Source organism: Moschus berezovskii, chromosome 17, assembly GCF_049115385.1.
Source record: "Moschus berezovskii isolate FMDL1 chromosome 17, NW_MosBer_1.0, whole genome shotgun sequence".
Lineage (NCBI taxonomy): Eukaryota > Metazoa > Chordata > Mammalia > Artiodactyla > Moschidae > Moschus > Moschus berezovskii.
The window spans coordinates 33,989,260-34,015,685 of NC_142476.1; the positions used below are offsets into that span (position 1 = coordinate 33,989,260).

At 45.1% G+C, this 26,426-nt stretch overlaps 1 protein-coding gene across 1 annotated transcript in view; it reads left to right on the forward strand.

The window, feature by feature from the left end:
• The window catches only part of ASTN1 (astrotactin 1), a 366,450-nt gene that overhangs the window by 180,675 nt on the left and 159,349 nt on the right, over positions 1-26,426 (forward strand). The window contains exon 8 of the mRNA XM_055419198.2: positions 6,838-6,922. Within this exon, the coding sequence (XP_055275173.2) occupies positions 6,838-6,922 (85 nt within the window). The remainder of the gene's footprint in view (positions 1-6,837; positions 6,923-26,426) is intronic.

Below are 26,426 nucleotides of genomic sequence, written 5' to 3' on the forward strand. Positions count from 1 at the left end.
AAACCAGACAGATGGGCTGTGCACCATGCCCAAAAGCCAGCGTGCTCAGCAGAGAAAAGCAGGCTTATCTCAGTGGTGGGGCCTCTTCAGGCAACTGAGTAGTCTCTGGCCCCCTCTGACCTGCATGAGGAGACCCTGGCCAATCTCACTTGTTAAAGTCATTTCTGAGAGAAACGTGGCCTCCAGAGGGTCTTGGAAGCTTCACCTGAGGTTTTAAAGAACAGGAAGCTCTTTGAATAACATGTGGAAAGAGGGATTGATGTTTTAAGCTTGGTCGGTCTTACAAATAAACCCCTCCTTACTTTAGGTCAGTGCTTGAATTCCCTAAGAAGACATGTCTTGCCCAAAGTCCCATGACTACCACAGACAGAGTTGGTGTTCTATCCACCATGAAATCAGAGCAGAAATGGGGTTGTAAAGGTCAAAGCCAACATACTTGTTGCTGTAACACTATTCACCAGTCACCATTGCTGGACATCCCTGTTTCCCAAGCTGGAAGCTGAAGAAGCCACTTGTCCACAGCGAAGCTCCCATCACCTCTTCAGCCCCTCCTGATGTCTCATTGCTAATCCTGACTGCAAATGCCTTTGGGAAGCCCCTCCCCTGCCAGTGGCTTCCCAGTATTTGTGGCAATTAGTGAAATTCCAACTGGAAAGCCAGGGGTGGAGGTTAAAACAAGAACCCCCAATAGAACTGAGATGCAATATCTTCATTCAGGGTAGCCGCTGGGAAGTGATGGCTGCAGAGACTTCCATTTCCATCAATGCTGGGGTTGGAAACCCTCCCCCTTCCTGCCCTGCTTCTGTCTGCGCAGGGGATGATGTGGTCATCCCACACACTCATCAGCAAAAACTTTATCGCCTCCCACACTCTATCCTAGAGCCTTTCTCCAAGGAGCTGAGTGTGGGAATTGGCTGCAAGTCAAGCCCACGCTATTTTTGCAGTCCTCCAGCTAACTCACTTGGAAATGCCATAGTGTTGGGACATGTGCTTTCCCAGCCATGCTGAGGGCTCTGCCCATATGGATGGGTAGAACTGTGCAAGTGCACGTGTATACTTTTTCACACACACAAACATACATGCAAGCACTGGTGCTCAGTCACTGCAAAGGAGCACCCCCTCCCCCAGAGCCTGAAGCTCTCCTTAGACATCCTTCCAACCTGTTCCAAACTTAAGTGTGTGTTTACTCATCACCTGCACAGCAGTTTGGAGTACCAGGTGCAGTAGGTGTTATAGATTGTTGTTTAGTCACTCAGTCGTGTCCAATTCTTTGTGACCCCATGGACTGCAGCACGCCAGGCCTCCCTGTCCTTCACTGTCTCCTGGAGCTTGCTCAAACTCATGTCCATTGAGTCAGTGATGCCATCCAACCATCTCATCCTCTGTCGTCCCCTTCTCCTCCTGCCCTCAATCTTTCCCAGCATCAGGGTCTTTTCCAATGAGGCAGCTCTTTGCATCAGGTGGACAAAGTATTGGAGCCTCAGTTTCAACATCAGTCTTTCCAATGAATAGTGGTTGATTTCCCTCAGGATTGACTGGTTTGATCTTCCTGTTGTCCATAGGACTCTCGAGTCTTCTCCAGCACCACGATTTGAAAGCATCAATTCTTCAGTGCTCAGGTGTTGTAATGGGCCCCCAAATATGTTCACTTACTAATCTGAAGAACCTGTTAAAATGTTATATTACCTGGCAAAAATGAATTCAAGTTGCAGATGAAATTAAGGTTGCTGTACATCTGATCTTAAACAAAGGGGCATATCCTGAATTAATCAAGTAGGCCCAATGAAATCACAAGGGTGCTTAACAGTGGAAGAGGGAGGGAGAAGAGGCCAGAGTGATACGACATGAAAAGGACTCCACCAACCATTACTGGATTTGAAGGTGGAGGAACCAGTGAATGCAGGCATCCTCTAGAAGGTGGAAAAGGCAAGGAAAATGATTCTCCCCTCAAGCCTCTAGAAAGGAACACGGCCCCATGGACACCTTGTTTTTAGCCCAGCGAGACTCATCAGATTTCTGACCTGCAGAACTGCGAGATAGTTGCTGCTGCTGCTGCTGCTGTCACTTCAGTTGTGTCCGACTCTGCGTGACCCCATAGACGGAAGCCCACCAGGCTCCCCCGTCCCTGGGATTCTCCAGGCAAGAACACTGGAGTGGGTTGCCATTTCCTTCTCCAACGTGTGAAAGTGAAAGTGAAGTCGCTCAGTCGTGTCCGACCCTTAGCGACCCCACGGACTGCAGCCTACCAGGCTCCTCCATCCATGGGATTTTCTAGGCAATAGTACTGGAGTGGCTTGCCATTGCCTTCTCCAGCAAGATAGTAAATTTCACTTGCTTTAAACCACTAAGTTTGTGGGCATTTTTTAATGGTGGCTATAGAAAAATAACACACTAGCAAAGGAGAAAAAGGACAGAGGAAAAATAAACGTTGTTATGCCCTCTTTCTGTTGCCCCAGCTTGGTTTATGGGGGGTAGCTACACAGACCCAGAGATTGGTCAGGAATCTGCAGAAGGCCTAGAGCTAGAAGAAACTTGAGATCCATTTTCCATTCCAGCCTCCCCTTGCCATTCTCCCACTGTGCTATTTGGGTGGGACATTGTGTATCTAAAGCTTCTAGCCTGGAAGCCTTCTGGCAACCACATGCTGACTTTCTTTCCCAGATCCTCCCAGGTCGGTAGCCCTGGGTGCGTCTCTGGTTACGTGGGGCTAACAGCAAACTACTGAAATTGTATCCTGCCTGGATCCAGCCAGGCGTTGACTTTTTCTGTACTTTCTAAGGGTTTTTGTGGCAGCTGCATCTCGGATGATTGGTTTTCTGATGGCAATACAGACTGACTAGCTTCAGCAACTTCTCGCTCGCTCTCTGCTCCTTTCCTGGCCTTTGTTCTGCCATATGGGCAGCTGTGGCGGCTTCACACACCTGCTGGATTTCACAGCACCCATCATTTCTGGCCACAGACCTTCATTGCCCTTTTCAGGATATGTAGCTTTTATGAGTGGGCAAGGAGGATGGGCTTCCAAGCTAAATCAAGTTTTAATCACCACCCAAGATGGTCACTGAAATTTCTTCTGTCCCAGATCTTTGTGTAGGCCAGTCCTATCCTAAAAGAAGTGTGTAAAACCTGGTGATGGGCACTGACTAGTTCCCAGACTCACTCTAGCCCTCCTCCCCTTTCCTCGCTCTGAACAAAGACCTTTCTCTCTCTCTTTCTCTAGTCTTCCCTAGTTTTCAGAACCCAGTTTGGCGGGGTACCACAGCTCCTGTTTTGTTCCTGCCCGCTGGATTGCCCACTCACCCCAAACTCCTTTTGTGGCTCAGTTAAAGCGCCTCGCTTCAGGGTGTACTTTTGGCTTATTTCCCTCTGTCTGTCCTCCCAGAGTCACGTGGGGCTGTTTGATTCTGAGCCTGATGTCTGCCCAGAAGAGGAGACCAGGCAATTAGATGTTATTCCCTCCCAGATGTCTTACAAAGATTTCTCTTTTTGGACGAAGTATACCCAATTCATTTTAACAAAAAGTCAGCAGCTACCTGAAGGTTGGATATGATCAGGGCTTTTTGGCATTGATCTCTGTATTTACTTCATGAAGAACTTGTGTTGAGCCCAGTCATGTCTGAGGAGCTCTGGCTTCAAGGCCTTCCTTTAACCCTTCAATGAGATTTGTGCCTCCATCTGTCTGTGCAATGAGTGGGAAATGACCGAAGGCACTGCACATCACGGAAGGTACCTCGAGGTGTCTGCCTTCAGGGTGTCAAGCACAGATCAAGTGTAAGCATCTCCAGGCCCTACACAGATCATCTCTTGGGTGGGGCTCTGCTCTCTGGCATTGTGGCTGCCTTTGAGTGCCTCCTGCAGGGCACGCTTCATCGCGGTTGGGCACTTCTCCGTGGCCGAGACACGTCTCTCCATTGGATTCCTATGAACACCACCACAGAGTCGGCACGTCATGTGTTCCCTGCCATCTGTCACAGCAGATGCAGAGACTGTAACACTTCGAGCTTAGGAGGGCATCCAACACCCTTGTGGGGTCTTTAAAATTCACAGCTAACAGTCAGAGCCTGTGCTTGCACGAAACCCCTCTTAAAGTCAAGATTTAGCAGTTGGTTGCCATAGCAACTTTCCTCATCAAGTCTGAACTCCTTTCAATGTAGATGGCCAAACTGGTTTTGAAGAGGAATACAGAAGAGGGAAGTTTGGTGAGTCCCAGAAATGAGGATGATTTGAGAGGCCGAGTTTGGAAATCCTCAAACTCTAACCTGATATGTTTGAAACATCTCTCTGTTGCTCTAATTTGAGGCTGCATTTACCATTATATGGCGAAAAGCTTTTGTTGTCAGTAGTGTGTGCCCACATAGTAATGAATGATGGAAACCTCATAAGGGGATAATGACTATGAAGGCAATTTGAGGAAGGTAAATGTGCTCTACAAATGGTAGATATTGCCATCATTAGGAAAATCAAGCTCTGCTTGAACTCTGGGTTGTTGCTGTATTTATTTCTACACATTTTGTGGTAACTAGATATCAAGTGTGGAGGAAGGATTCCCTTTTTTGTCAGTCTTTAATTCTAGGCAGGGCATCCAGCCAAGAACTTTCTAAGAGTCAGAGTGATGGTTTTGACAACCTCTTGAGATTACTTCCTGTTTTGTAATATCATATCCATGCCTAAATGTCCACAAGGAAATTAAAAAAAAGATGATCTGCTTAAGGGAGAATCTTATCTGGACACTTGACCCATTAATTGGCTTGATATTGGCATCCTGGGGAGAGGAGGTGGTATCTATAAATTTAGGGCACACTTTAATTAATTTGTCTATTATTGTCCATTACACAGTATTTATACAAGGTCTATTCAAAAAGAGGGAAAACTAGCGTATTCCTGCCCTCGTGTAACTTACAGTCTAGAGTCCATGCTTTCTTTGGAATTGATATGGTATGAAGCCCAGCTCCTGGTACTTCCCTTCTTGCCCTCCTCTAGTCCTTGTCTGTTTTCTGTCCTTCTATCAGCAAAACAGCCTTCACCAGAAGCCTTATCATCAGCTGTGCTTTCTGATGTTTGACTCCCAGCTCCGTGACCATCCCTAGATTCAGCTCGGCACCTCTGAAGCCAGTAAATTGGAGCCTGTTGTGAATCTGGCCCGTGTGGAAGCCCAAATTTGTCATCCAGGAGACACAGCATTGCTCTAACACTCCCTTTGTATCCCTCACAAAGGAAGTTATTCATTTTCACTCCACTCCTGAGCACCTTGACTGAGTAGGTGCGGGAGAGGAAAATGAGCGTTATCTGGTTGTGAGACTCTGATGGGCAGTAGCTTATAGGGCAATTTTGGCAAGAATGCCTGTGCTTAAGAGTTTAACAAAAACTTCTTGCTCAGAGCCTACACAATCCCTGCCCTCATAACTGTAAGGCTCCTTCACTTCGTTTTTATTGTTTTTTATCTTTGAAAAGAGGAAATAGCTCTCAAAGCTATTTTTCCATCTCTGTCCTTTCAGAGCATCTCTTCCCAAAGAGATAAAGAAACCTTACCCCTTGTCTGTGTAGGGTCTGGCGCCTTTATAGCAATTTCCAAGTTTTAGGGAGTCACACCCTGTTCTTTCACTACCTACAAGTTAAGGAAGCAGCCTGTGAAAGAGTCAGTACTGGTGCTGTAGTGAAACTGGACTCCGCAGTTTAGGGATGCATAGCATCACCTAAGGAATTATTAATAGGAGGAAGCAGTTACAATTTTCTTCAAAGTCATACTAAGTCGAGCAATGATTCTTGATCTTTTGAGGGGTCTTGGATTGGCTGGTAAATCTGATGGATGTTATGGAGGGCTGCTGAGGAAAGGAGTACATAAACACACTCCAGATTTGCATCCGACTCCAGAGAGGCTGTGGACCTCTTGGTGCCCTATCGGAGTAACTAATGATGATGAAACATAGTGATACCATAAGCAAACATAGGTGATCCTTCTGTTTATCAACACAAAGATAATTAGCCTTGGACTTCCCTGGACGTCCAGTGGTTAAGACGCTGCCTTCCAATACAGGGGATTCGAGCTAGATCCCTGGTTGGGGAACTAGGGTCTCACATGCCTCGGGGTGTAGCCAGAAATTAAAAAAAAAAAATTATAGCTATTTTCATTTAAAAACCTAGAGTTCTTATAAAATCATAATAGCTATAAGTGGCCTCCTCTAAATACACCAGTTGTTCTTGGGCTAGCAACACAGCCTGGTTGGGGAAAAAGGTCTGTAGTCAGACAGACATAGGTTCAAATATTAACTCTGCCATTTAAAGGCTTTCTCCAGATCCCTTAATTTTTCTGAGCCTCAGTTTCCCTTATCAGCATAACATGGCTAATAATACATACTTTTCAAGTTTCTTAGAAATATTTGATAAAATAACTCACTTATGTGGTCTTTAAACATGTACTGATCATCTAATACGTCAGTTCAGTTCAGTTCAGTTCAGTCGCTCAGTCGTGTCGGACTCTCTGCGACCCCATGAATCACAGCACGCCAGGCCTCCCTTGCAGTATTTGGCCACTGAGAAAATAAAGATGAAAAAGTCCCTTGCTCAGTCGTTCTTGGATTTTGTGTCTGCGGAGGCCATGGACCAGGTGCTGTGTAAATGTTAGTTTCCTCCATTAGTGAAAGTCATCATGTAGTGAAAATGGGCGATGGGTGCTGTGTTCCTTTCCATGGGCAGTGGAGATGGGAATGTATGGCACAATGGGATTTATGGCCTCATCCCTGCCACTGTAGAGTTTGATCTGATCATTACATGTTCTCCAACACAGACATGTCAATCAATTTCTTTGTGTTTCTTTTCCTTCTTCCTCATGCTGCTTCTAAGGGGAATGCCTCTGCTACGAAGGTTACATGAAGGATCCAGTACACAAGCATCTTTGCATTCGGAATGAATGGGGAACCAACCAGGGGTAAGTGAGGGGATGGCGAATTAGCCGGTTCCTGGATATTATCGCTCCCTCAGGCAGACAGGATGCAGAGCAATTGCGTCTAGAGGAACAGAGCTAAAGGGTGGTTCTATTCTGAACATCAAACGGGTGACGTGTCACTGTGCATTTCCATATTTACACCGTCTCAGTGACGTCCATCTCTTCTCTCTCTCTGCTTATGAGTTCAGAGCCTTCAGCTGGGATCTGGGAATCAGGCTTCCTTTTCTTACCACCGTCAACCACAAGGATTCCACACACAGGACTTCAGTTCAGTTCAGTTCAGTCGCTCAGTCGGGTCCGACTCTTTGCGACCCCATGAATCACAGCATGCCAGGCCTCCCTGTCCATCACCAGCTCCCAGAGTTCACTCAAACTCATGTCCATCGAGTCGGTGATGCCATCCAGCCATCTCATTCTCTGTTGTCCCCGTCTCCTCCCACCCCCAAACCAACCTAGATAGCATATTAAAAAGCAGAGATATTACTTTGCCAACAAAGGTCCGTCTAGTCAAGGCTATGGTTTTTCCTGCGGTCATGTATGGATATGAGAGTTGGACTGTGAAGACAGGACTTAGCTGATGATTTTGTTGGAGACATGTGAAGACACACAGACTCTAGCACAGCTCCCACAGAGCTCCACGAGCTTTGTGAGACTGACATGCGTAGAAGCTTGTTTTTACCAGCACTGTCAGAGAGGGTGAAATGCAAAGACTTGGGGAATGCAGGATTGAGTTAAAGGAGTTTTGCCTGATCCCCAATTACCATCTCTCTGTGAGACCTTTGTTTTCCCCTGAGCACAGACAACTGGGGTGAAATATTAATAGTTACCATGTCAATTGCTTTTTTTTTAAATCTATTTTACTTTAAAAAATTTTTCATGGTGATAAAATATACATAACATAAAAATGATTATTTTCCCCATTCTTAAGTGTACAATTCAATGGCATTAAGTACATTCATACTGTTGGGCCACTCTCACCACTATCTATCTTCTGTTGCTTTTTTAATCTTTTTATACTTTATTTGGGGTGCTGAGAACCCATTTTCTGCCTTGACTGTGTTCAATAGGAGAGTGTGGGGAGACAAGGGTCAATAAATGCTAACTAATAATAGCAGTCAGTGGGGCAGGGGAAACTGGAAATCAGGGCAAAAGCCCTCCTGGAGTGATTGCTTGGACTGCAGAGTTGAAATGTATTTGCAGTCTGACAAGGTGGAGAAAAGAAACCACCATCACTTCCCACAGCACCACTGAGGACTCCTAGCCCTGAGGTCGATGCTTAGCCTCCTCTGTATGTTTCTGATGAGCCCAAACCTAGAATATTGAATGTAGTTCTGGACTCTCAAAGCAATAAATATGGAGACAAATGGGTGAGAGTTTGGAGAAGAGCAATAAAAATGATTGAAGAGTCCAAGGGAGTGATTTATGATGAAGGGATAGAAGAACTCCACTCAGAGAACTTGGCCAGCTGATGACTAAGTCAAGGCATGATAGATGCCCGTAGACGTTCGATGAGGGCAAATGTGCTGGAACGGGTTGAAGTTGAGTGATAAGGACAAGAGAGAATGAAGTTAAGGAAAGGAAATCTGAGTCACAGGTCAGAAAACTTGGGGGAAGTCAGAATGCCATGAAATTTCTCTGTTAGTGAAAATGAAGGATGGCTCTGTTTCTACTGAATTGGTGATTGTGTCAGGGAGGCAGGCCGCAAAATGTAGAGGAAGGAGTTTGGAGAAGGGTAAATGCATATGAGGTGGCCTGCTATTGAAAGATTGGTGGGGAGAGCTTGGCTCATAGATGCCAAGCAGAGTTTGAATAGCGTGCCATTCACTGTGCATGTGTAAAGGCAGTTCAGTCCTCTTACTCTCTGACCCTTGACATGTTTGCATGGTTGCTGGGGCACCAGGATTTTGTTTTACGTGATGGCTGAGAATCTCAGTTGACTATGATTCTTACTGAGTAAAATATCGGGAAAGCTGACGAATAACCAACAAAGAGATCTCAGCCTGCATACCTGCTGCTGAAGCAAACAATGACAAAAGTCATTTCACTTTGTGCCCTGAATGATCAGGGCTGGCTCTCTGCAGTGATTGGATTTGGGGGCTAATCGCTCAAGCCTCCATGCCCCTTGCCTTGTAGACAGATCATGTGAGGATGGGCCTGACTTCACTGGGTAATTGCACAAGGCTTCGTCATTCCCTCTGGCTGTGTGTAGAGACAGTCTTAGGATGTAGACAAGAGCCTCCAGGGAAATGGTGGAGGCCCCACGATGGTGTCATTTAAAATAAGACAGGCTAAAGCCCCAAGTTACAGACTGACAGGAACATTAGCCCCAGGAAACAGACAAGTAGACCTAATCTGTCATTTCCATCTCTAATTTCCATTATTCTCTGATCATCACTGTCTACGAGGTCTCGTTTTGGACACTAATAAAATAATGGAGCAACTGTTAGGAGGTGGGCGAAAAGTGACTATCTGGAGAATAATGGAGCCAGGAGTGATAAGCAGCATGAGTTTATATGTATATAAAGAAGTGCCAGACAAAGGACTGCGTTTTCCTCCTAAAATGACAAGATAAATGAAAAGCAGAAGACGCCATACATCTTGATCTAAATCAGGGATCTGATGCCATGTTTCTTTAAATTATTCTTACAAAATTAATCGAAATTGATTTGGACGTGAAAACTGTCACTTGAAAAGTACCTGACGGATTGCTAACTAATGACATGTATTGGGGTATTATGGAAAAATCAATGGTAGGCCTGATTTTCCTGAATATTTTATTTAATGTTCCAGGAGGTGGAGGTGAGCCTCATGTATGGGAATTTATGTTTTTCACTTAGTATTCCTATATTGCATACGTTAAAATACCTGCACATTCTTTTGAAGTTAAACAACCAAATCCTAGGCCACTGAAAGCTAAGATGAATTCCCTTGTGAAAAATCTAGGTTAATGTACCAAAGGAAAAGTAGCAATGAAGCAGTCATGACTTTCAGACAAGGAAGAACATTGATCAAGGACGTTAATACAAACAAAATATCCAGTGGATGATTCTGTGAGACAGAGGAGTTACCTGTAACTTTATCCAGCTGCTGCATTGTGCTTCAGTTTACCTGTACCTATATATCTATATGTGTTCATGTGAGTGTGGTATATGATGTATGTGTTGTGTGTGTGTGTGTGTGTGGGTGTGTGTGTGTGAGTGAGTGAGCGAGCTGGTTTGTTTATAGAAATCCCCTCACTGCTCCAGGATTCCCTGGGGGCTCAGACAGTAAATAATCTGCCTGCAGTGTAGAAGACCTGGGTTCGATCTCTTGTTTAGGGAGATCCTCTAGAGAAGGAAATGGCAACCCACTCCAATATTCTTGCCTGGAGAATGGACAAGGGAAACTGGCGGGCTTCAGTCCATGGGGTCGATAAGAGTCAGACACAGCTGAAGCGATCAACACACACTTTCTCACTATGCCATTCCATTGTTTCCTCTCTCACTCATTCATGTTTTCAGCAAATATTCACTGTACGACCCATTGTGGCCCAGGATAGGCTATGTTGCTAGTTATAAGAAGAAGATGTTGTCTCTGTTCTGGAAGAACTAACAGTCTAGATAAATAGGTGGGCACATAACAAGTAAATTGCAGTGAATTCTAAAGCCAGTTAAAGGTTTCAGTTCAGTTCAGTCGCTCAGTCGTGTCCAACTCTTTGCGACCCCATGGACTGCAGCACGCCAGGCCTCCCTGTCCATCACCAACTCCCAGAGTTTACTCAAACTCATGCCCATTGAGTCAGTGATGCCATCCAACTATCTCATCCTGTTGTCCCCTTCTCCTCCTGCCTTCAATCTTTCCCAGCATCAGGGTCTTTTCAAGTGGGTCAGCTCTTTGCATCAGGTGCCTGAAGTATTGGAGTTTCAGCTTCAGCATCAGTCCTTCCAATGAACACCCAGGAAGAGTCTCCTTGAGGATGGATTGGTTGGATCTCCTTGCAGTCCAAGGGACTCTCAAGAGTCTTCTCCAGCACCACAGTTCAAAAGCATCAATTCTTCAGCAATCTGCTTTCTTCACAGTCCAACTCTCACATCCATACATGACCACGGGAAAAACCATAGCCTTGACTAGATGGACCTTGGTTGGCAAAGTAATGTCTCTGCTTTTCAATATGCTATCTAGGTTGGTCATAACTTTCCTTCCAAGGAGTAAGCATCTTTTAACTTCCTGGCTGCAATCAGCATCTGCAGTGATTTTGGAGCCCAGAAAAGTAAAGTCAGCCACTGTTTCCACTGTTTCCCCATCTATTTGCCGTGAAGTGATGGGACCAGATGCCATGATCTTAGTTTTCTGAATGCTGAGATTTAAACCAACTATTTCACTCTCCTTTTTCATTTTCATCAAGAGGCTCTTTAGTTCTTCTTCGCTTTCTGCCGTAAGGGTGGTGTCATCTGCGTATCTGAGGTTATTGATATTTCTCCTGGCAATCCTGATTCCAGCTTGTGCTTCATCCAGCCCAGCGTTTCTCATGATGTACTTTGCATATAAGTTAAATAAGCAAGGTGACAATATACAGCCTTGATGTACTCCTTTCCCTATTTGAAATTAGTCTGTTGTTCCATGTCCAGTTCTAACTGTTGCTTCCTGACCTGCATACAGATTTCTCAAGAGGCAGCTCAGGTGGTCTGGTATTCCCATCTCTTTCAGAATTTTCCACAGTTTATTGTGATCCAGACAGTCAAAGGCTTTGGCATAGTCAATAAAGCAGAAATAGATGTCTTTCTGAAACTCTCTTGCTTTTTCAATGATCCAGCGGATGTGGGCAATTTGATCTCTGGTTCCTCTGCCTTTTCTAAAACCAGCTTGAATATCTGGAAGTTCATAGTTCATGTATTGTTGAAGCCTGGCTTGGAGAATTTTGAGCATTACTTTACTAGCGTGTGAGATGAGTGCAATTGTGAGGTAGTTTGAACATTCTTTGGCATTGCCTTTCTTTGGGATTGCAATGCAAACTGACTTTTCCAGTCCTGTGGCCACTGCTGAGTTTTCCAAACTTGCTGACATATTGAGTGCAGCATTTTCACAGCATCATCTTTTAGGATTTGAAACAGCTCAACTGGAATTCCATCATCTCCACTAGCTTTGTTCATAGTGATGCTTCCTAAGGCCCACTTGACTTCACATTCCAGGATATCTGGCTCTAGGTGAGTGATCATAAAGGTTTGAGCAAAGTTTAATAGGACTATAGTTTAAGGGGTTCCTTATGTGATATCCCAGAATCTAGAATATGGTTTCGTGGAGAAGTTATATCTTAACCTGTTCTGTTTACCAGGTACCAAACGTAATTCTAAACAGAAAGAACAGCGTATGCCAAGGCATGGAGACTCAAGAAGCATGATTTTTCCAGGAATGACAAACAAGTAACTAAGTGTAACTTACAGGGGCAGTTCATAGAGACAGGAGAAAAGGCTGTGAGGTGGATAATGACTAGATCTTAGGGACCTCCCTGGTGGTCCAGTGACTGCAGACTGTGTGCTCCCAATGTGGGGGCCTGGGTTTGATCACTGGTCAGGTAACTAGATCCCACATGCCACAACTAAAGATCCTGTGTGCTGCAACTGAGTCCTGGCACAGCCTAAAAAATAGACTAGATCTGAAGAGCTCTTGCTTACTAAGGCTTTGAACCTTAAAGCTCCATGTGTACACCCCTTGAATGATAAGCAGGAGGTGCCTGTATATGTGGTGGATTGTTATCTCACTGTGTGTTATTTTTCTGGACTCTTCAAAATAAGTTAAGACATCCTAAAAATAAAGCAGAGCAAACACACAAGTAACCTCTCAAGACTATCTAGTTTGACTTATCTGGATTCTGCAAGTAAAATATAGTCTTAAAATTACCCTGTAGATAAAAGTTTTCAAGACCACACAGCAAAGAGTTTCAGAAAACTGGGGACCATATATGTACATGACATGTACATTAGGAGGTTGCAACCATCTTGGTGACTCTGGTTTTGCCAAAAATGCCCAAGGAGAAGTGAGGCAGGTTGAGACATTCATGTGTGAATCTTGGTAATAATGTCAGTCAGTGGTTCACCCAAGTGACAGGATCCAGGCAGGATGGCAGGTTGTAAAATCAATGAACTCATTACACAAGAGGCTCCGATTCACTAAAAGTAAAAATAGCTTCAAAAAGATTTAAACAAAGTCATGGATGACAGACTTCTAATGAGTTATTAAAAGAACATGGGATGTTTGAGGTTACATCCTCGGTCTCTGAGGTTGGCAACAAAATCAATCACTGCCTGCCTGACCCAGCACCCCTGGTAACCGCGTGCCCGGCAGAAGACCCAGGATGGGAGGGTCCTACCCTGACACAGGGCTTTACCATGTCTCTGTCTGACCTATGTGGATTCACAAGTGCTCAGCCTTCTGACCGCTGTGGCCGCACAGACACAGCCAGAGGCCCTTAGGGTCTCTATATGGTATCTGTCCGCGAGGACAACAAGGACAAATTGAAAAATTTCACAGACAAGAAAAGTGAAAGTGAAAGTCACTCAGTCATGTCCAACTCTTTCGACCCCCTGGATTATCCAGTCCATGGAATTCTCCAGGCCAGAATACTGGAGTGGGTAGCCTTTCCCTTCTCCAGGGAACCTTCCCAACCCAGGGATCGAACCCAGGTCTCCCACATTGCAGGCGGATTCTTTACCAGCTGAGCCACAACGGAATCCCAAGAATACTGGAGTGGGTAGCCTATCCCATCTCCAGTGGATCTTTCCGACCCAGAATCGAACCAGGGTCTCCTGCATTGCAGACAGATTCTTGAAACCAATAATGTCAATAAAGATAAGAAATGAAACCAATAGTGAGGGTGGGGGAGGCAAGAGAGATTTACTTACATGAAAATATGAGAGGAGAAAAAACCAATGTACTTAGCCACTTTGGAGGTTATTAAGAAAGGCCCTAATGATGTCTTTTGATAAAGAGTGGTCCCAATGGCCTCTCGATATGTTTTTCAGAACACCACCATTAGATTACATTCTTGCGTTTGAAAGTGTTCCCAGTAAAGAGCAGTCTGATTTCTTATTCTGGCATCTCAGGTGTAGAGGGTGACACCAAGGAGATTCCCCACTGGAGAACACAGTACTAGATTTCAGTGCTGAAGGATGGTGATGGAGCGATGATTTATGAGATGGGAAGAGACCAGCTGTGGAAAATGAACAGGTGTTTCTCCAAGGTTTTAAAAGCCATTGTCAGAACTAGACCTGTTCATCAGAGCACTCCTCTCACTGCCTGCTCAGGAGGCAGCTAACGTACCGCGGTATCCCCTCAGGTGAGTGCATGTGCGTGCATGTGTGCGCACACACACACACACACTCTCACACAGCCCATGCCATCTCAGGAAGGCCTCTTTGTTGCCTCAGGTGCATACTGTTCTTTCTATTTCTACAACTCCCCGCTGCTCCTCACCCTCCCAGGAGTGACTGCTTGTGGATTCTAAATCTGTACAAGAAACAAATGTCCCACACCAAAGCATCCGGTTTCCTTTTCAAGCCAAGAAGGAGGATGGTGTTTGTCATGGTTGGTCTCAGCCCCTCTGTCTTTTTCAGAAACGTCCTTGACGGAAGGTAATTTTATTTAGGTCTGTCTGAATGATGCCATCCCAAACATTTCCCTAGAGACCACTCACAGGAAAATGACCACGGCCCAGCGGGGAGGCTGCCTTTGCTTCTGGGTTCTAGGTGTTAGCAGAGACCGATTATTATTCAAAAGGATCCAAAATCCATTCTACCCTGCAGACCCCCTAAAACTGAGCAGGAACATTCTCTCAGCTGTCTGACCATCAAAGAGCAAATGCGGAATGCTGGGGGGTAGCTCTGATTCCCAGCCCAGGTCGTGGGCAGTGTTTGGCCTTCTCTGACCTGCCCGAGGTCTCGTCAGAAGTGACTCAGATGGAGTCAGACAGCCCTGTGTGACACATGACATTTCCTGACTTTCTTTTGTCCATTTCTAGCTCATCATCTGGCTTTTATGTCCCCACCCCCATGCCTGTTTGTGTCAGCAATGCCCTGTTCACCTTCCTCCAGCCACCCCCCACCCCCAGACAAGATTTGCGGGCCAGCCTGCCGCTGCTCTTTTATCTCTGGGCGCCCTCCTCCCCTTCCCTCCAGTCCTGGCTTCATTGTCTGCGCCCAGCTCCTGTCACTGCCATGCCAGGCACAAATGTGATTACCCTCCCATTAGCTCTCTTTTTATTCTCGTTTTTTCTGTGTGTGTGTGTGTGTGTGTGTGTGTGTGTGTGTGTGTGACTCCTTCCAATTACCCTCACTTATTCCCTTCTTCCTAGCGAGGGTTTCTAGTGTTTTTATTTGGCCTTTTATTTCTCATTCTCCTTTTCTTCCCCCCCTCATTTTTTTTCCCCTTTCATCTCCTCCTCTTCCTCCAGAACTCAGTAGAAATGTGACTGTCCTTTCTCCCATCTATTTCAACAACAAACAGGTTATCTTAGCTCTTTGAATGAAACCTAATGTTCCTAGTTCCTTCTCTCACCAGAAGCTCTGATGCAGCCTGCTTCCAGCTGAAATGTTGCCCCTTAGAAGGAGAACTGACTCCTGCTGGTTAAGCAGGCAGGAACTGAGTGGAAAGTGGATCTCCACCTACCAAGATGACCTCAGATGGGCTTAAGGGGATCAAGTCCCCTCTGTTGGCTCAGGGAACCCTGCATCTCATTCTTAGGGATTTTCTCAAGTGGCAGCATGTTTAATTTGACCCATTTTTATGGCAAATGTGTGGTCAGTTGGCTGAGTACAGCCATATGCTTTGCGTGTTGCAGGTAGACAGCTTGCAGAAAGAGCAGCTAAGGGCTGAAACCTCGCCCCTATGGGCCCAAGCAAAGCAGACCCTGAGATGCTGGGGGGGATGTGGGGGTGGGGCGGGGAGGAGAGGGGACATCTACCCTGATGCCTGCCTTTTCCTAGTGTGCCCAAAGGCGCTTGAGGAGCTTGTACTCCCATGGTGGTGATTGTCTTAGGTGATGCCCTTTGCGCCCCTCTTAGAGGCAACTTGAAACTTCTTAGTTACTCGGGATGATACAAGAGCAAAATATGCCCTAATGATTGACTCTCTGATGCCGGTTCATAGAGCAGATACTTAAGAATCATCTGGGAAGCTTATTTAAAATACTGACTTTCGATTGCTGCCCCATGAGATTTTAGTTTCATGGGTCTGAGCAAGGGCCCAGACTCTGTACGTATGAAAAGCTCCCCCATATGCTTCTGCAGTCCAGCTAGACTTTAGAGCCCTTCCTCAGTAAGGTGTGGCGTCTCCACATCCCCCCCATGCCTCAGGAAGACATCCACTTACCCACACACCATCCCCACTGATGAAAATAATGGGCTTGTAGACTAGTGGCTTAGTGCATCTTAAAGGATTCTTGCATTTTACTGATTGGGAAATAGAGGGCCAGAGAGTTGAAGAAACTTGTTCAAGGTCACATAGCCAGTGGCCAAGCTAGTACAGGTGGGTACTGGAGATAAATCAGTCTAGTAAATACTGATTTCAGAGGTCTCAGTGTGATAAGCACGTGACATTCTGAAAGTCAGTCATCAGCTGCAGGAGAGAGGTGGGCATTCTGTGGTTCCCTCCTGCTTCTCTACATCCTTCCCAAGGCGCCAAGGGGGCTCAGCTTCATCCCCCCCTCCCTCACGTGACAAGCATCTGCAGTCCCCCTACAGTACTGCCTACCCCCTGGAGGAGGGCGAAACCTCCACAGTGTTCTTTCTGACTAGTCCAGTCACAGCACCAAGAGACTTATTTTAAACAGCGCTGGAGGCGGGAACACTCATATTTCCTCCAACATGACCACCAGGGTGAAAAAAAAATCAACCTCAATTTACCCTCCCATCTGCTCAAGAATGGAAGATAAATTGTTTCAATTTTATAGAAATGAATGTTTTATGTCTGACCCAGGCTTTCCAGATAGTGTCCTGAATTTATATATTCTACTGAATGCATGGATGTTTTCTACTAGGAATGCTCCCCAGACCTCCAGCTTCTTTGGGTTTTGGTCTAAGAATACTGGGTTTGAGAGTGCTGTCATTTTCCTGGGCTTTGGAGATCTTGGCTATTTATCTTTTCCTTCCTTTAAAATAAATAGAAAAAAATCCACTCGTTATCCCATGCTCAGAGAAAACCACTGTTAGCATTTTGGCGTCTTTCTTCCCCATTTCTTTTTCTATGAATCAAAAGTTTTATTTCCCACTGCCCTTCTCCCCAATTTTGAATACATTTTGTTCACTTTCATTATTTGATAATGAGCATGTATTATTTTTGTAACTACAAAATTTGGGGGAAATTTAAGAAGGAAGCTTTAAAAGTGTCTTTGGGGTACATTATTTTTCTCAAAATGTTTTCTCTGGGGAAGTCATTCTTAATGTCTAACTGACATCCCTCAGTTTAAAACCTGGTTTTGGAGGAAGAAGAAAATGGCTTAGAGTCTAGTGTTCAGGTCAGATTGCTCTAAACGACACATCTCTGTCAGTTTGTGTATAACAAAGGACTGGATGAACACCAAGAAGTGACCCTCAAATTCAGCACAGTGTTTAATGCAATACAACTTCAATGTCACTGGAGATTTTCAGCAAGCCCTCAGATAATGCTGATTAATTGCTGCCATTTATTAAGTGTGTAATGCTGGGCTGTTTTTTTTTTTTTTTAATATCATCACTAATCTTGATTAAAATCCTCCAAACTGGTTAAGAGGTAAGTGGTTAGTAGTGTTTATTCCATTTACAATTTCTGTGAAAGCAATTTCAGTAAAAGTCATCTTGAGGTTTAGTCTTCCTAGATGAGTATTTACGAATTCTTGTTCAAACATTCACACTACAATTTTTTCCCTAAGTTTTAACTTTATATTTATAATTTCAGAAATTGGAGAGCAAGCGTTTTGTCACTGCACATCTTGGTTTTTACTTGATCTTTTTCATTGTTCTTATAAAAGGAATGCATATAATTAGTGGAAAATCTAAAAAAAAAAGAGAGAGAGAGGAAAAAAAAAACCCCAGAGAACAGCAAAAAGGAAGCAATCCAAGCCACCTGAAGTGGCATCTCCTAAAGGGAACACATTCTCAACTTTTTTGTTTGTTTAGGGATAATATTTTTTTTAACAAAAATCACATTATATTGTCATATCTCTTGCTTTGTCTTATATATTCACATATGCATATACACAAATACACACATATATATGTATATTTAATAAGAAAGGTGCCTGTTTTTATGTGGGGCTCAGTAGTTTGGTGACCAGGGTCACAGTGGTGAACAGAATTGCCTGATGCCAACATGTAGGCTCTTCTCACTAAATCATGATACAGCTCAATGCTTGGGATAATCTTTTCCTTCCCTTGGACTCTCCTTCCCACCAAGTTTATTAACCTTTCCACACAGTTTTCCACACTGAGAGCATTATTGTTGGCTTGAGGAGAGATAGGCTGGAAACCAGCCTGCTCCATCTTTGGATGGAGCAGAGTCCCCAGATTTCTGTTGCTGAGGACTGTGAAAGGAGGCCGTGAACAGCTGTTCAATGCCCTGATGCCACACTCACCCAATTAGCCCTGGAGGTGGAGGATTTCCATGTGGCTGCCCAGACCACAGTGGTTGGCATGGGCTTCCTCCAGTCCTGATGTACAGCAGGGTCTCCCTTGCTCACAACCAAATGAGAAAGATGGCTTTGTTTATGTTTATTATTTATTGAGGTATAGTTGATTTATATTAATTTCAGGTGTGCAACATAGTGGTTCAATATTTTTATAGATTACCCTCCATTCAGAGTTATTACAAAACACTGGCATACATCCCTATTTGTATAGTAGTTTGTACCACTTAATCCCCTGCTCTCATCTCACTCTTCCCCACTTTCCTCTCCCCGCTGGTAACTACTAGTTCTCTGTATCCGTGAGTCTGTCTCTGTCTTATTATATTGCTTCCATATGAGAAGGATAACTTTAGATGGAGGGGATGCTCACCATGGGTGGGATAGGAGCGTATTTCTTACTAGGTGAAGCCTATCTGGAGGGAAATTAATATCAGTGCTGGACTTCCCTGGTGATCCAGTGTTTAAGAATCCGCCTGCCAGTGCAGGGGACACAGGTTCAGTCCCTGTCCCGGAAGATCCCACATGCCATGGAGCAACTAAGCCTGTGTGCCACAATTACTGAGCCCGCACTCAAGGGCCAGTGCTCTGCAAAAAAGAGAGGCCACCTCAAAGAAAAGCCCAGGCACCATAGCAAAGAGTATCCCCTGCTCACCACAAGAGAAAGCCTGTGTGCAGCAATGAAGACCCTGCACAACCCAAAATAAATTTAAGAAACAAAAATGGCCAATGCCAGTGAGCCTTAGTACTTTACATGCCTGATGCTACTGCATTTCCCACACTCTACGCTTCCGATGCAGTAGTGGTAATAGTCGTGATACTAACACGTAACAATAACAGCTGACACTTACATAGTTCTTGGGATGCACCTACCAGCCTTCTAAGTTTTTTTCATGTACCAACACATTTATTTCTCATTTCAACACTTGGAGTAGAAACTCTTGTTGTCCCCCTTTTAGTGGTGAATCTATTGAATATTGCAGCAATGTCCGAAGTCTCATGGGCAAGAAAGAGAATCTCAGTCCCAAAGGAGAACTTTTTCTTGCCAACCCTCTCAAGGGCTACTGTTCTGAGAGTCTCAAAATGAAAGCAGGAGAGAAACTACCATTCAACTTTGAGGCTCTGGTGGCAGGGGATCCCCGTGAGTAGATGCCTTGATTAAAGTGATGAAAAGGATGCAGTCTGTAGTTAAGCATCTCTTCCTGAATGATGTAGTGTCCCATGGAAAGTGACAAGTCCCTGGAGGGACCTAGCTGGAGGCCTGAATTGGGGGCTCATAACTGCTGGGGCCAAGCACCTGTTACTGAGGAGCTCTGTGCTATGGCTCATGTAAAACAATCACTGTGGATTCAAGTCAAGATGGTCCATTATACCAGAGGTCATGGCATGCTCTTCACCATGGACCCTCTGCAGCCTTTCATTTGCCCACTCACCAGCGCAAATGCGGGAGACAAAAGCCCCAAGACAAGTCCTTGCTATTGGCGAGGTTTCTAGCAACTTTGCACAGTGTATCAGAAGCGAGGTCCTCACATTTGAAGGACTGGGCCATCCATTTTCTTCAGGCTACTTGCTCTAAAAAGAACATAGTCTGGGATATGTTCAGAGGTTTTTCTTTCCAGATATAGCCTTAAATATTGTTAACCAGAGTTCGCTTAATAGCCTTGGTCAAACAGTCTCCTCATAACCAGGAGCTGTGGACACTTCACCTCCAAGAGTGGTTTTGTTCACCTGCTCATGTTTTTTTCTCCATAGGAGGCAGCAGAGCACAATGGGAAGAGCACGGAGTTGGAGTCAGACAGGCTTGAGATTCTACTAAAAGCGCTTTATTTTTGGCTAGCTTCATAACACTTTTGAGCCTCAATTTCCTTTTCTGTAAAAAGAATGTTGCACTCAATAATGATACATAAAATATGTAAGCACTCAATAAGTGGTGGCATTAAGTATCCCACTGATGATGTTTTGCATTGGTCATTGCCTCATTTATGTTCTTTGAACTGCCTCCAAATGATGTGATCTTAACATCAGTTTGGCAAGTGGGGTTGAGAATAATCCACCTCTAGAATTTATTTCACGAAGGTATAAACACAGGCTCTTGTTTTCATTGCATTGTCAGACCCTGCTTGACACATAGATAATACTCAATAAATATTTGTTAAAGAAATAAAGGCATGTGTTCATTTTTGGGCAAGACGTACACAGACCTCTTTTCTGAACCTAATTGGATCTTTAGACTCTCTCATGAGAGTAGTGACTCGCCTCCCTAATTTCAGGAAGTAGGAGTCAGAATATCAGCGGAATCACTCACAGCTCTCCACATTCAGAGCCGGGAGCTCACCTCAAGTTCTTATCATCTCACCTGCCACCTGGGATAGGAATCCCTCCTACAGCCTTTCTCACAGATGGCCACCTGAATACTATCAGTGGATGTGTTCTTGGAAAAGGCAGCTCATTTCATTGTTGTAAGGCAGATTCCTAGACAGTGCTCCTTTAGGCTAAGCCAAAACGTGTTTTCCTGTCACTTCCACCCATTTGGTCAGCTCTGTCCTTTGGAAACAATACAGAATATATTGATTTCCTTCTTCTATGCTGAGGACTGACAGTTTATATGGTACCGTTACGTGCATTAGAAAAATGTGCTTATATATTACAGGGTGTAGGGTGGATGCCTGTGAACAAATAGGACCACCGTATATGGGCTGGCTACATGTTAATGTTTCTTTTTTTAGTATTTATTTATTTGGCGGCACCAGTTCTTAGTTGCAGCACATGGGATCTTCAGTCGTCATTGTAGTATGTGGGATATTTTAGTTGTGGTATACTGGATCTTTTGTTGTGACATATGGGATCTAGTTCCTCAGCCAGGGATCAAACCTGGGCCCCCTGCATCGGGAGCATGGAGTCTTAGCCACTAGACCACCAGAGAAGTCCCTAATGTTTCCAATAGTTGTGATAATCTCTCCCAAGTCTTCTCTTCTGAATATACCTAATTCCTTCAGCTGTTCTTTAGATCGCAATTTCCTGAATCCCTTTGAGTCCCTACCAACTGCATTCTGCATCCCCCTAGTTTTCCATTATGCCTTTCAGAATACGTTGCCCAGGACTAATCAAACTACCCTATAGAAAGTATCATGTCTGTTTCTTCCCCTGCGTTTTCTGTTAATGAATTTCAAGCCAGGTTTGTGTTAGGCCCTTTAAGAGAAGAGCTGTGGTGTTAGCTTATATTTAGTTTATGGTCAACTAAAGATCTTTTTCACAGGGACTGCTGTCAAAAAGGGAAAGTATATTTAAGACTGAAGTCACTTTTCTCAACCTAAATTCAGGTCTTATATAAAACTCTACTAAATTTTTGCTTGGAGCCATTGAAATCCTTTGGATCTTGACTTTGTCATCCTATGTATTAGCTATCTCTGCTATTTCATGTTATGTATGCATTTAATTAACATACCTTCGGTGACCTTCTCCAGGTAACCGACAAAATTGTTAAAGAGAACACCACAAAGCCCTGCTCCCTTTAGAGACTTTCTTGCATGTTGACCTTGACCCCTTACTCAAAACTTGTAGGTTACATTTGTTCCATCACATAGCAGTTCATCAGCTGTATAATCATTCAACCTTCGTATTTGCATCTAGTCCTTCTAAAAGATTTTGTCAAGTGTCTGTCCCAGAATGAGTACTCAATACATTTTCTAAGCCAGGAAGTGAGTGCCTTTCTGAAATCAGGGTAGCTGACTTCTGTGCCACCCTTTGAAATGCCGACCTGGAGGTGCCATCAGAAATGGTCATGAGCCTAGCTTGGGATTCCCCCTTGTTCAAGAATCCAGTCTAGCTCTTAGACGTCTTGGCATTCTTGATTTTTTTTATAATGATCTATCCTTTGTCTCTGAAGAGCCCAAAGCTGCTGAAAATTTCCCTGCGCACTCTCCATGTGGCTCTTAGACATCTATTTCGCCAAACCATGCAGTTTTATCTCATTCAGAATCTTGCCTCACAGGGAGTTCTAGTGATATGACCCTCAATGGGTTCCTGCCTGACTGAGTGAAGGTAAATATCCTATAAGAGCTATTATTTACTGAGGGTTTACACTGAACCTGACATATTTCTAAGAGCTTATAATAGATCTGAATCTTACCACAACTGTTTGAAGCTGCCCCCTTTTTACATATGGGGAGACTGAGGCAGAGAGAAGTTTACTAGCTTGCCCAAAGCTTAGACCAGAGTGGCATAATTGGGATTCAAACCAAGGCAGTCTGTCTGGAGTCCATGCATGTAACTCTCATGGTGCTGCCTGACAAGGAAAGGATTTACTCTGTCAACAAACAGGTTTGTGCGCAGTGAATGCCCCCTTCACTTGTGTCTTGTCCCACCCACTACACTCCCCTCTCTAAAGTATCACGAGTCAGGACGCTAAGCTGACGGCAGACACAATGATCAGGATTGCCCTCCACCTTAGTTCTCAATTCTCCACTTCTTGGGGATTGAGCTAATGTAGCCATCTTCTCTCCACTGTCAGCAACTTTTGGGTTTCTCCCAGGTCTCAGAAGCACTTGTTCTTTGAAAGCCCACAAAGAGGTGGAGTTTAGCCCAAGGGAATGAGCTACTTTCTGTGTCAATGAAGTATGCTTAGAGAGATACTCCGGGTGTTCCACCTGAACAAGGGGAGGGAGTCAGGGTGTCATGAGCTCCTTCCATGGGTCCAGCTCTCTTCCAGGTGTTTTATATCTATTACCTCATTTAAATAACAATAGGAATTGTTTACTAAGGGCTCTCTCCACGAAGGCATCATCTGTAGGTGCTTTGTGAGTGTTCACAGCATCCCTTCCTCACACCGTGCGGACGGGAAAGTCGCGGCATAGAGGGATATGGTCACTTGCTTGGAGCACACAGTAGGAGTGGAGGATGAGGGATGACCCCAGCAGTCTGGCTTTGAGTCTAGGTGCTTGGTAGGATGTATGTGGATGAGTTTGGCCACCTCAGAGCAGGGGTCCCCAACCCCTGGGCCATGGACTGGAACTGGTCTGTGGCCTGTTAGGAACTTGGCCGCACAGCAGGAGGTGAGCAGCAAGCAAGCAAGCAAAGCTTCATGTGTATTTACAGCCACTCCGCATCACTCACATTACTGCCTGAGCTCCTCCTCCTGTCAGATCAGTGTGGGCATTAGATTCTCATAGGAGTGTGAACCCTCCTGTGAACTGTGCATGCAGGGGATCTAGGTCATATGCTGCTTATGAGAATCATCCTGAAACCATCCCCTGCACCTCCCCCCTCCATCTTTGGAAAAGTTGTCTTCCATGAAACCAGTCCATGGTACCCAAATGTCTGGGGCATCCCTGCCATAGAGCCTCTCAGCCATAGAACCATCCCAGCTCTCAAGGCTCCAGCATTTGTTTCCAGCCCAGCTGAACTGCTTGCTCTTGATCACACTGCTGCTAAGTCACTTCACTCGTGTCCGACTCTGTGTGACCCCATAGACAGAAGCCCACCAGGCTCCCCCGTCCCTGGGATTCTCCGGGCAAGAACACTGGAGTGGGTTGCCATTTCCTTCTCCAGTGTGTGAAAGTGAAAAGTGAAAGTGAAGTCGCTCAGTCGTGTCCGACCCTTAGCGACCCCACGGACTGCAGCCTACCAGGCTCCTCCATCCATGGGATTTTCTAGGCAAGAGTACTGGAGTGGCTTTCCATTGCCTTCTCCGCTTGATCACGCTACCCTGTTACTTTATCTTCTGCCTACTTTTCCTCAGGACTTCTCTTCTCCTGCAGTTCTCTCCCTCCAGTGCCCCTCCTCATTCCCATTCTCCCAGGTCCAGTCCAAACTCTTGCTTCTTTGTAAAGCCTTCTCTGTTCTCCACTGAAAGCGAACCCTGCCTCCTGTGGGCTGCCTCAGCCCTGTAACTTTCTCTTGTGGTCATTGGCACATTGGGCCTTGTTTGTACACCTAGACTTGTCTTGACTCCTTGTAGACAGTAAGAATTGTAGTGCAAGGGATTAATTTTGAGTCTTATTCTCAAGTACACAGTGTTTTGCATGTAGTAGTTGGTCAGTAAAAATTAACTGTTGCTTGTGAGGCAAGCATGATAACTAACCACTACACTACAGAAACTGTCTTGTTGCTTGTGACATTCCAAGCATTAAGAGAAATGAACCAAGAGAAAAGATGTGTATGTTGGAGGCAGGAAGGGGATCATCTTAAGATGACTCACATCACTTCTCCTAAGGACTTCCTTTGTGCTGGACACCCTGTTCTACCCTCACAACAGGTCTATAAGTCCCAACCCATCAAGTGCTTAAATACATTAGGAGTTGAGCCCATAGAACATAATGGTCAAAACTATCCAAGCAGAGGACTTCCACTTCCACAGGGCAGTCCAGTGGTTAAGACTTTGTGCTTCCAATGCAGGGGATGTGGGTTTGATCCTTGGTCAGGGAACTAAGCTCTCACATGCTGCACAGTGCAACCAAAAAAAAAAAAATACTATACAAGCGTACCACCTGAGTCGCACTCCAGCCATACCACTTGCTGGCTTTCCCTGCTCTTCTTGGGTAAATCGCTTAAGTTCTCTGTGCTTCCTCCCCTGTGAACCAAATATGATGATAGACAGTACCTCATAGGGTCGTTGTTGTCAGTCGCTAAGTCGTGACAACTCTTTGCGACCCCGTGGGCTGCAGCGTGCCAGGCCTCTGTGTCCTTCAGTTGTCTCCCAGAGTTTGCTCAAACTCACGTCCATCTGAAAGTCAAAGAGTAGAACTGTGGAAAGAAGAGTGTCTAGCTCATGGAGAGTTTTGGTAATACCAGGTGGCAAGGGGATTAGACGGCCCCTCCTCCAAGATTTGGAGGATCTCGTAGCAAGGATCATAATACCTGCCAGGGGAGTGGTTTTCAGAAGGGAGGTCCTGCTTCCATTATGGAAAATCTTTCCATTTTGACCACTGGCCAGGCTGGGTCTCTTTGTTTTGGTGTAATTTCTCTTTCTCTCTGTCAGCATTAAAGCAACATAAAGACACAGTCCTGCTCTTCAGAAGCATTGTCTCCCCCTTCCCCATAATGTTCTTCCCCCCAGGCAGAGGAGGGTGCTGTTGGGCACACCAGCCTAAACTCGGGTCTCTTGTCTAATTACACTGCTGTCTGCTTTTCCACGCAAGCGCCTCTCGTGGCAGGATGCCCTCTTTGAAGTCACTAGTCTTCACAGCAGGAAGAGCTCATCATCAAAGACTCCGGTTCCCAGCACCCCGTGCTGCGCCCTTGCTCACCAGAGGATTGCAGATTGGGAGAGGGGAGAGTCTCCGAGTGAATTAAGTCTGCTCTTCTGTCCTCTGGCCCCGAACTGAGATCCCTTTGAACTGAAGCCCTGGGAGAAGGCTGGTGATGCTATCGCAAAACCTCTCCCCATTCTTTCAGTTTTAGCCAGTTTAGCAATTACACTGGCTAGGGCTGGGAATATGATTTGTTGGACATAGTTAAGGTTTCAGTCTATAATCTAAGGCCCTAAGGAAAGGGGGTTGGGAAGGTAGCGAGAGTGACTCTGAGGCTCTAGACACTCAGCATGTACTTGATAACGACTATGAGGAATCTGCTGAAGTTAAAATTCTGTGTGTGTGTGTGTGTGTGTGTGTGTGTGTAAGACAGAGAGCAAGAACACTCCTGGACTTTGGTTGCAGAAACCTGGATTTGTGTCCTGGCCTTGCCTCTCACTCATCATTTACCTGTACAACCTCTTTATTTCTAACTTTCATTCTCAATCCCCTGGAAATTCAGTGACAATTGTGAAAGAAATTTTGTTTAACAGAGCCATTCACTTAGACCCAGATCTTAGATTTCTGCATGAACCTGGGCCTGAGATTTCAGCACTGAAGTCAGAGGGCC